General features: G+C 40.4%; 1 protein-coding gene across 1 annotated transcript in view; it reads right to left on the bottom strand.

Annotated features, from left to right (window-relative positions):
- Positions 1-11,581, bottom strand: part of MARC2 (mitochondrial amidoxime reducing component 2) — a 65,599-nt gene that overhangs the window by 14,476 nt on the left and 39,542 nt on the right. The window contains exons 2-4 of the mRNA XM_011971076.1: positions 8,369-8,542; positions 3,224-3,386; positions 2,018-2,158 (exon numbers count right to left, since the gene is read on the bottom strand). Of these exons, the coding sequence (XP_011826466.1) occupies positions 2,018-2,158; positions 3,224-3,386; positions 8,369-8,542 (478 nt within the window). The remainder of the gene's footprint in view (positions 1-2,017; positions 2,159-3,223; positions 3,387-8,368; positions 8,543-11,581) is intronic.

The following is an 11,581-nucleotide window of genomic DNA, read 5'->3' as shown; positions in this document are numbered from 1 at the left end:
GGGAAAGAAAGCTTAAAGCCGATCATAGGGAGAAAGCTGGGGGTCTGAGTCAGACTCCCAGGAATGAAACTCTTCCTTACCTTTCTGTGGTACTTAATGTCCTAGAACTTTTCCACAAATTGTCATCGACCTTGATTCTCACAGCTCCCATCAGGCAAGGGAGTCATTGGAATTGCCCACGTTTTACAACTGCAAGAAGCAGAGGCCTCGGCAGGTTCGGTGACCTGTTCAGGCTTGTGTGGTCACTTGCTGAAGCAGGCGGAGTGGAATCCAGCTGTCCCAGCCCCACGGATATGCCCTAGAATTCTCAGGGTTCCTCTGGCCTTGACAATTGGGGTTCAAAACCCAGCCCCTCCTTGCTGTGGTATAGCCTAGGGCAGGCCACCTCACCTCCCCAAGCCTCTCTCTTCTCTCCTGTAAGATAGGAATGATAGCTTTACCCTGCTGGGCTCTGTGAGGCACAGAAGAGACAACATACTTAAGTGAAACACAAGTGTTTATTCAAAACCCTCCCCACTCATTTCTCTTTTCCTGAGAAGGAATGTTCTCAGGAAAAATGACTCTCCTAGCCACAGCTAGTGGAAGACGAATCTCAAGGACATGGTCAAAGGCAACCAAACAGTGATTATTTTCCTGTTGTCTGAGTCAGGCTGGCCCATTGTGCACAGGAGCAGAACAGGCAGTGCTCCCTTGTCACAAAGAAGCACTGAGAGACACCCAACCCAGGACCGTGGGGGATATGCACACAGTCCACCTGCCTCACACTAGGAAGTTCTCTGCCACCTTTAGAAGAAACGCTACCCTTGGAAGGTGGGAGCCAAGAGTATTTTATATAAAGCATTAGCAGTGGATTTGGGAGTACTTTCATTATCCTCCGTCGATTGATATTGCATTTATACACCTCATAAATTACATTATCCAAATTGATCCTTCAACAGACCTTTAAGGTAACCCTAGGCAGAAATACGATTATCTCATCGTTCAGGCAAGGTAAGTGGGACATAGCAGTGCTGCTCAAAGTCATGCAGAAGCCAGCACAGAAGCTGAAACCAGCCCTCACATCCTCTTGTTTGAATGTGGGAACCAAATTCTTATATTATTTCTCTTTCAGCACAGCTTTGCCTCCGTACAGCAAAAGTGAAGAACAGAATTGGTTCCTCTGAGTATAAAAGGTTAAAACTCAATTGCTTTGACTCCATTTTTCCCTGTTATGGAGGAAATGGGCAAACGTAAGAACCACTATATTGTCCCTTTTACCTCTCCCTTCTCAACATAAACATGAGGCACAACCAGAGCTCCTGAATTCCTAGCTGGGGGTCAGGGCTTCTGTTGAGTATCCACAGCTGGTGGCCACTCCCCAAGCCTCTAGGCCACCAACCTCTGCCTTCATGGAAGCCCAGGGAGAGAATCAGGTTAAACAGCCAAAGGCTATTTATTACAAAGTAAATTTGCTGCCATAATCCTGCGGAATCCCGGAAACAAAGCCTCAGGGCTATTCAAGCTAAGTTACCACGCAGACATCTGAGGGCAGATGGAAGGTGGCACTGCAGGCGTTTTAGGGCCGTGCCATCAAGCTCAGGGGCAACAATCTCTCCCAACCCTCACCCAGCAGCCTTGCAGTAAATGCCTGTCTTCTCCGAGAGAGCCATCTACTAAACAGGAAGACCATCCTTTGACAAGACAGGAGCATACACTTTCTTTGTTCCATGGCCCACACAGATCATGTAGTCTGTGCAAGAAAATTTGACTCAACAACGAACCTGTCAACTCAGAATTCTCCTTAGAAGCCACAGATACTGAACTGCTTCCTTGATGACAGTCTCTGACCCATCAATATCTGTATCCTCTATACAGAAGTCTGCACTTATTAGGTGAATAAATCTAAAAATCAAATTGTTATGTATTACAGAGTTGATAAATAATGCACCCTTCAGAATAATCGAATCCAATGTCAAAGACTTTCATACTTTAAAAAAGAAGTCAAATCCAAGAAAGATGCAAAGGGGCATAGCATTACCTCTGCATAGACATCGCATCCTGAAATTACAATATTGGGCCTGAAGTTGGTTGCTTTAACTTTCTTCTCTAGCCTGGAGTTGAGATCCGCTAGCGACGCCTCAGAAAGGATCATGAATGGGCTGGTGTCTGAGTAAGCAATCTGATAGGGAAATACACATTGTTATAACACGTGGCACACCAACTTTTCAGTGGCTAGGTGTGCCTAGCTCCTAGACATACCCTCCGTGCTCCACCCCACCCCACACACAATCTTTCAAAGTAGTTCTCTTATTCTTTTAATAGAAGTCACAGTGACTCAGAAGCTTTAAATAGCCTTGAGACAGCAGAAACTGCATGGTGGAATGAAGGGAACAAGGACTCAGAATCCATCCTAAGCTGCCACAAGGCATGTGCCCTTGGGGACATCACTGCACCTTTCTAAGTCTCCAATTTCTCGAATGTTTAATAAGTTGGTTGAGTTTGATGACCTCATTATGTTTGATTTAAATGCTCACTAATTCCATGAACACTTATTTTTATGCAACTTGCAAATTAATATTTATGTTGACCATAATTTATGCATTTGCTTGTTTATTTATTTATATATTTTGAGACAGGCTCTCCTTGTAGCCCGGGCTGCAATGCAATGGCGCCACCACAGGTCACTGCAGCCTCAACTCTCTGGGCTCAAGCAATCCTCCCACCTCAGCCTCCTTAGTAGCAAGGACTACAGCATAATTTCTTTTTTATGCGCATGGTAAAAGCAGTATATGGTGCTACCAACCCTGCTTTCATGATGAATCCTTAGAGCTTTATGCCATTAAGGCTGATCATTTGAGTCTGTGTATCTCCATACCCATGCCAACTTGCATAGCTGGAATCTGACATACAACTGCAAACTAAAAATTCTGGACTCCACGTGCAATTACAGAATGGAATGAAAAAAAAAAACACTGGTGCAGGACAGTTTTGAAACCCTACTGGCATCAGAATGCTTACACAAATAGGAAGGTAGATGCTCAAGGGCAAAAATTCAAGAGTCCCCCAAATGAAGAAACAAATGATGCTTCCAAGGGAAGGGCTTTATTTCTGCCTACTGCTTGTGGTCTAAGCTACCAGAGGGCTGCCCCAAAAACAAGAGAGCCGAGGTCATCAGAGATGCCACCTGAGCCCCCCGGGCTGGGGGTGACTGCTTTCTACCAATAGAGGCAGCAGAACCTCTCACCTGGTCCTTGGGTCGGAACAAGTCTGCTATTTGGTGAGGATGTCTCGGTCGCATGTGAGGCTCGAAGTGCACCAGGCGGTAGGACTGTGACTTCAGGAAGCTGGTTATCCACTGGGCGGCGGCCTCACCACAGTCTCTGCCCTCAATCTCCAGGCCATGCACTCTGCAGGGGTGGCAGGAACAAAAGGCAAACATGGCTTTGAAAATCCATGCACCCTAATATGTGCCAGTTATATCAGAAAAGCTGCTTCTAGCTGTAACATTACTGTCATATCTTAATTACCAGAAGATGTAATTTTAGTCCTGGCTCTGACTCCAAACCTGCGTCAGCCCACATGAAAGTGAAAGCACCCCTTTAAGCTTTGCTTTCCCCATTTTAAAAAATCAAGTTTTGTACAACTGTGTCTCCCTACCTGGAAGGAATGTGGGGAGGATGAAATGAAATCATATATTTGAAAATGTACTGAGTTCTCCAGAAGAAAACTAATGTATCGGTGTAAACTTAGAATTACTGCAAAATCTAGTTCACCCAGCTGAATAGCGACCAGAAATCTTTATTCACAGGCCTGGCTATACTTTGCCAGTATAGTAACAGCAACAATATGAAAATGTTCTATAAAGTCTAAAACATTACAGATAATAACTTTATATATAACAAACATTAACAGTAATAGTCTATTTATTTTATAATAACAATAATAATCTACTAGATTTGATTGCAAGTTATAACTTTGCAGGATTTGAAGTTCCTACTCTCCAGCACATAGCCATGTGCAGGGCTGTTTGGCGTTATATGAATTTCACAGCTATAGAGAGGAAAATAAATGCTATGGTGTAGGCCAGCGTTTCACAAAGTGCAGGACCATTACCACTGCTGGCATTCAAGATAACTGCAGATGGCACCTGGGTATAGCATTAAATAACGGTGAATTGCACAGAGAGAAAATTTCAGTTTAGTGGTAATAAATCTTTACCTTTTAGCAACCCTTGATAATCACCTCTTTTAACAAAGAAAGAACACACCTTAGGTCCAGAGACCTCTGTAGGCAACAGTTTCTAGCTAGAATTTAGTAATGTTTTAGCATATTGAGTGTTTGTTAATTTCTGGCAAATTATATAGGTAGCAATATAAAATTTGTATACAGGTAGCCATATAAGGTTTCTGGTAGCCACATAAATTTATATATAAACCCATATATATAAATTATATAGGTAGCCTTATAAAGCCATATAGCTGGCAAATGATATAGGTAGCTATATAAAGTTTCTTTTTTAAATAAATGTGTTTAAGATTAGTTTTTAAGCTGAATCAATTTAAAGAAAAACATTAAATAAATAAGAGTACAGGTGGTTTATGGTTTGGCCTACTGTCATGGTGGTGTTATGCAAATGCTGGAAGTTTGAGAAAGCTTAGTGGATCAAGTAAGTCTACTTGGCTGGGCATTCCATTTCCACAAATGACTAGCTCCATGACCTTGGTGATAGTTTCTTATTCTGAGACTCAGTTTCTTCATCAATAAAATGGGGGTAGGAGCACAACTTTGTTGTGAGGATTAGGAACAATCTGTAAGAAGCCCCCAAACAATTCTTAGGACTGGGATGTGCTCAGTAGGCGGTAATGACCTAGGGTCCTCCAACCAAGTTATTTCAATCTATCTTTGTATAGTTAGTCCACAAATCAAACATTTAATCAAACAAAAGCATCCATTCTCTAATAATAATGTACAAATGGATTTTTATATTGTGAAATAATATTGAGTATAGTATCCTATATATTTTTATATAATTTTATTTTATTGCTTTATATCTAAAATGAGAAATCATTACTAACAGTGTCTGGGTTACATAAAGCAGTGAGGTTAGTGTATTCAAAGTTTTCATAAATTTTTTAAAAATTTTTATTGAAGTGTAACACTCATGTAGAAAAGTGCACTGCTGTAGTATATGACTTGATACCTTTTCGCACACTGTCACCCCACCCATTCTAAATTAACTTTCTGAGAATCAGAGGGCTGAAATATGCACCCAAGGCCTATGAAGTAATGAGAACATTTACAAAGACCAGGAGTGTTTGTGTTACTCTTTTCTGGATCAAGATGAAAAATAAATAAAATGAATAAAATAAATGTACCCAAATTTATACACCCAAATGGATATTACCTTTCAGAGCAGTCACCTTGGGAAGTAATCATTCTAACCTATTATTAATCATATCTACTTATTACTACTTTTAAGCCTAACCTCACTTTTTAACCAAAAAAAAAAAAAAGGTCCTATCATTATCTTATTCACAGGGTTTAGCTCCAAACAATTTTTTACTTTTCCCCAAAAATCAAATTCACCAGTTCTAGAACTGAGTGTATGTGAAGGGCTTAGCGTCTGTGTGTGTGTGCAGTTTAATGTCTGAAATGCTGATTTCAGAAGCATCTTGTGAAATGCCAGCATTACCAAATATCTAGGTATGGAGACAGCCTTGAAGGTCATTGCCTTGTTAGATGCCTCTTTGCTGGTGCCTAAGGAAAAAAAAATCACCCTCCTTTCTCCAGAGTCAAACCCTTACAGCTCACCAAGGTACCCTTTCAGTCTCAACTTGCCATTCGGCAGCCCAGGGCTTCCCTTAGTTGCTTTTACAGGAGGGTGTGAGGGCGCACAGCAGAGGATGTAAACAGGAAGGCTGCTTTGACTCCTTAGGGCTTCAGTTCGCAGTAATTATTTTTACAAAGTCAAAACATTTGCATCTATCTTGGGCCATTTAGGCATCTGCCCTGTTAATCTGACATTGATTTCCATTGCAACCTCTATTTCTAGATCCTGGGGTTCAGGTTCATAATCACCCAGAACTTGAGGTCTTTCAGCGAGTAGAATTTGTTCTGCCTTCTTCCTGCTCCTCCCATGTTTCTCCTGAGTTCTCACTGGCCTCTGCTGTATCTTGGCCCCAGCACTCCACCTGTACACTGTTCCAAAGAGTGCAAGCAAAGAATTAAAATAAAATTCCAAATGCTTCTATAACCTTTGACCCTTTGACAAAGATAATGTAGGCATGGCTTGAGATGGTTTGAGGTTTGAGGCTGTTTGCCTGAATAATCCCCAGCAAAAGTCCCTAATTCTCTGTATCTTATTAGTAGCAGGCAAGGCACGTGAGAAGATCAAGTAACATCTTCAACCATGAAAACAGGTGTACTGCCTGTGATCACGACCTTCTGAAAGTGACCCCAGAGCCCCAAGAACTCATCAGAAATCTTTAAGAAACTGTGGGCTGAGGTTACAACTTCCTCATAAGAGAATAGGTTGGGCTGTCAAAAGAAACCGGAGTCCAGAGGATCCTTGGAATCTTTGGATGAAGAGTCTGTATACTACTGTAGCATGTCTAAGCCTTTTCAGTTTGCAGTTTCCAAGCGTGCCCTTGTTTAGTCTTTTGGGCACGGACCAAATGCCCATATGGGACTGTGAAAAAAGTTTTGAAACAATTTCAAATGAATTGAAAATTAAACAAAAAATTAACTATAAGAAAATATGGGTAAATATCTAACCATGGCAAATAAACACAAATCATGACATGGATAAACATGAAATACAAATTGCAATATAAATATTTAAAATCTTACCTCATTCAGGGAAAAATGCAAATTAAAGTAACAAGAAATTATCGTTTTTGCTCATAAAAATGGCAAAATATTTTTTAATATAATGGTTAAAATGGAATTGGTGAAACCACTCTGCAAACAATTTAGCAAGATGTATCAAAAGCCTGCAGGATCCATATTCTTATTTCAAACAAAACCACTGCTAGAATTTTTTCCTAAGAAAACAACAAATGATATAAACAAAGATTTATGCCAAGATACTCATCACATTCTTCTTAATATCTGGAAAAAAATTAAGACAATCAAAATGTTTAATCATGGGGCATGTTAAAATGCATTAGATGACACTCACACAATGAAGTATTATGCCAACATGAAAAATGGTATCCTTAAAGATTTTTTAACAATATGAAAAAATACTCAACATTATCAGTTTAAGTATATAAACAATATGAAAGGATTTTTTGTATTATTTCAATTTGTTTTCTAAGTAACAGGCATAGAGACAGAAAGAAAATATGCCACAATATTAATTACAGTTATCACAGATTTAGTTTCTTATTTTTTTTTTTGGTATTTCCCAATTTTTCAACAATGAATATGTACTACTTTTTTAATCTGAAAAACCACCAATTTCAATAAAAGTATATTATCATATTTAAAACTAAAATGTAGAAATTATATCAGTATTGCATTTTGTGAACTTTTCTGGGTCTTTAGACATTTTTCAGATAACTACATTTTTTGAGGTGATACTACTTTTTTATGATAGGCTATAAACTACATGTAACATTCACAGTGCATTTTTATTCCAAATGCAGAAACTCTAACAAGAATATAACTAGACCAACTTTAATTTTGCCGTAATGAGATAAGAAATCAACTCTAGACATGACTGCTTAGAGGCAAAGCTAGTTTTCCTAGAAGAATTGCTTCGCTGCAGCCCTTCTGATGTTGAGGGAAGGGCTTCTGTACACAACACCCTCCTGGGCTGCATCCCCAGCCTCATTCTGACACTGACTGCTGAGCAGCCACTGGCTGGATCACTCTTCTAGCTAGAGCTGTTCATTTCTATTTTGGTTCTTTCATTAGAACTAAATCTTATGGGTCACATAGCCATTTGCAACTCCTTTCCTAACTGAGATTTGGAAGGTACCCAGTTTTTCCAAGCCAAGTAGAAAAAGTTCTATGAGAATATGTAGATCGAATCTCACCTCTGCTAGGACACTCGCCCCCACCACTCCTACCCCATTTTTGTGCTTGATCTTTGGGTGCTGTTATTTTTCTCTTGTTGACATGACAATATGCTTTTGTTCTCATGGGTTTCTACCTAGCACTTTCAATGTGTTGTCATCTCAACAACACAAGTTTCTGAAGCTGCTTCCTTCTTTCTCCTTCTTTTAGATCTTCATAATGTTGAAGACTTGGTTCTACATATGGTACACATGCAATCAACAGTTCATTATTGATATGTTTCTCAGGATTCCCTCTAGAGTTTACGCTTTCTCAAAATTGCATGACTATTCATTCATGCAAGGGCTACGACCTGCCCTTTCCTTACCTGCACTTGCGCACTGCATTTGTGGTGGGCGTTTTGATGGGCAGTAGTAGATCCTTTGTGTAGGCTGCACTGAGAGTCAGGATGTCACCATCACAGGTCAGGGAAATCAGGACCAGGCGAGGTTCCTGGCGAGCGGTAACCATGTTTCCCTCCTGGTTGATCACAAGCCAAAACCTGCCATTTTCAAAACACAGGATATATGTGAACTAGTATGACAGGAAGCCAGACTCTGGAGGAGCTCCAATTAGACACTGTTGTCATCTTTGACTTCTTCCCCATAAGCCTGGTGTGTGTGAGTTTGAGAGTGTGTGTCTGTCTGTCTTAAACATCAGCACACAGGACTCAGTCTGTCACTTAATTTCAAAGGGTTTAATAACCACTCAAGCATCCAACATATCTAGAGAACAGTTTGAGCTCTTTGATGGCACAGAAATCAAAGATGTTAATTATATTTTCATCTCAATCTCTAGAAAGCCTGAACGCTTTCATTAAACATGCTCCAAGCAGATGACAAAAATCTATTTTACAGAAAGACTTTAAGGGCAGGAGGAAACACAGTGCCTGGCATCCGGTAGGCAATGGGCTCTCATCGGCGGAAATAGCAGGGCTGTTGCTCATATTGTTCACAGAGCATGCAGTTTAGCTGAGCAACATGCAGTGCCACTTATACTCTGCCAGTTCCAGCCCCCCACCTTTAAAAACTTTTTATGTTCCAATATTCAGTGCTGTCCATTCTGCAATTTGCTAAACTAGACAGTATTTTTTTCTCTGGCCCAGTATTCCTGGTCTACAGGTACTTCCTAGAAAAAAAGATAAATGGAGAAATAAGGGCAATAGAAAGAGCCATTTCCAGAACAAGAACAATACGTTTTTGTAGGTTGTCTCTCAGCTACTGAAGAAACAAAACATATTGTCATTTCAATCCTTTCAGTACATGCTAATCAAATGATTACAGTTATAGAAGTGAGCATGTGCTTTTGAGATTTCCAGACATAAGAAAAAAATATGGCCGGTACTTTAGGTCGTTCAATACATTTCTTGCATCACTTCCAGCAGGTTATCATGGCTGAGCTGTTCAGTTACACTAGAAAAATATGCTCAGTATAAGCCCTTTCCCTAACTGCCCTTTTATCAGACTTCGTTTCTGCACAGACAGAGGCCTGCCCTGCCCCAAATCCTTGGGACCAGCAGGTGAATATTCTCCCTAATATTCTTCCTGGTAATGGCAGTTTAGATCTTTCTAAAATGCAAATCTAACTTTAAGACCCCCTCATTCAAAATCCCTCCACGGTTCCTGCTTTCAGGATAAAACCAACTCCTAAGCAAGGGCATGCACAGCCCTTCATGATCCAGCTGCTGCTCCAGCCATTCTTACCTTCCGAGGTCTTCACACAGGCCAGTCTTTTATACATTTTTTTTAATTGCAGTAAAATAGATATAAAACATAAAATACCTAGCATACTCCTATGTACAGACCCAAAAGAACTGAAAACAGGAACTCAAACAGATATTTGTGCGTCAATGTTTATTGCAGCTTTATTCAAAATGCTAAAAAAGTAGTAACAGCCCAAGTGTCCATCAACAGAGAATGGAATTTTTTAAATGTGATTTTAACCATTTTGAAGTATGCGATTCAGTGGCAGGAAGTACATTCACAGTGTTGTGCAACCATCAGCACTATTTGCAAAACCTTTTCATCACCCCAAACAGAAACTCTGTACCAATTAAGCAATAACTCCTCATTTTCCCCTTCCCCCTGCCCCCAGTAACATCTAATCCACTTTGTCTCTATAAATTTATCTACTAGACATTTCATATAATCAGAATCATGCAATATTTGTCCTTTTGTGTCTAGCTTATTTCAATTAGCGTTAAGTTTTCCAGGGCCATCCATGTTGTAGCACATATCAGAACTTCATTCCTTTTCATGGCTGAATAGTATTCCATTGCGTGTATATATCACATTTTGCTTAACCACTCATCCATCAATGGACACTTAGTTGTTTCCACCTTTTGACTACTGTGAATAACATCATAATGAAGGTTCCACACTCAATGCTGCAAAGAACATTCACCCTATTTATGTCCCAGTTCCTTTTGGTAAATACCTTAGAGTAAGTTTGTCCAACCCATGGCCCGTGGGCCACATGTGGCCTAAGATAGCTTTGAATGCAGCCCAACACAAATTGATAAACTTTCTTAAAACTTTATGAGATTTTTTTGTGATTTTTTTTTTTTTTTAACTCATCAGCTATTGTTAGTGTTAGTGTATTTTGTGTGTGGCCCAAGACAATTCTTCTTCCGATGTGGCCCAGGGAAATTTAAAGATTGGACAACCCGGCACAGACTATGCCAGCCTTTCCCCAGCATACACCATCCTCTCAAGCCAAGTGTCTTTGCCCAGCTTATTCTCTCTCTGGAAAGTTCTTCTCCCAACTTACTTGCCCAGCAAGTTCTGAATTATTTTCCGGTTTTCAGTTCAAGCTGTTACTTCCTCTCTGAAGTTGTCCCTGATGGCTCCAGCCAGCTTCCAGCACTGCAACCTCTATGCTGGCACGCTGGCACGTGTCACAACCTCTGTTTAGTTGGTTATCACCTAGGACTGTAAGCCAGTGTTGGCTTCTCTTGATCACACTTTCTGGGAGTGTGTGATGAATGAAAATAAAGAATTTATCATAGTGTCTGGTACAAAGGCCAGCTCTTCTTATCATCTATTGTAATATGAGCTCAAAAACTGCTTTTTGAATCTACGTAGTAAAATTCCAGGGCCCTTTGCCTCTTGGGCCTACAAAAACTAATTCAGTAAATTCTACCACTTTTCAGAGTCTACTATACAAAACATGGATTTTTTTTTTTTTTTTTTTTTTTTTTTAGAGGGAGTGTTTCTGTTGCCCAGGCTGGAGTGCAGTGGTGTAATCTCGGCTCACTGCAAGCTCCTCCTCCCAGATTCACGCCATTCTCCTGTTTCAGCCTCCCGAGTAGCTGGAACTACAGGTGCCCGCCACCAAGCCCAGCCAATTTTTTGTATTTTTTAGTAGACACGGGGTTTCACCGTGTTAGCCAGGATGGTCTCGATCTCCCGACCTCGTGATCCGCTCACCTCGGCCTCCCAAAGTGGTAGGATTACAGGCCTGAGCCACCGCGCCTGGCCCAAAACATGGAATATTTAGGATCCTTGGTTTTCTTTCTGAAGCAAAGATGCATGTATCACTA

This window comes from Mandrillus leucophaeus, unplaced genomic scaffold, assembly GCF_000951045.1.
Source record: "Mandrillus leucophaeus isolate KB7577 unplaced genomic scaffold, Mleu.le_1.0 Scaffold985, whole genome shotgun sequence".
In the NCBI taxonomy this organism is placed as follows: Eukaryota; Metazoa; Chordata; class Mammalia; order Primates; family Cercopithecidae; genus Mandrillus; species Mandrillus leucophaeus.
Note: the sequence above shows the minus strand (reverse complement) of the source record. Positions and strands in the feature narration are given on the sequence as shown.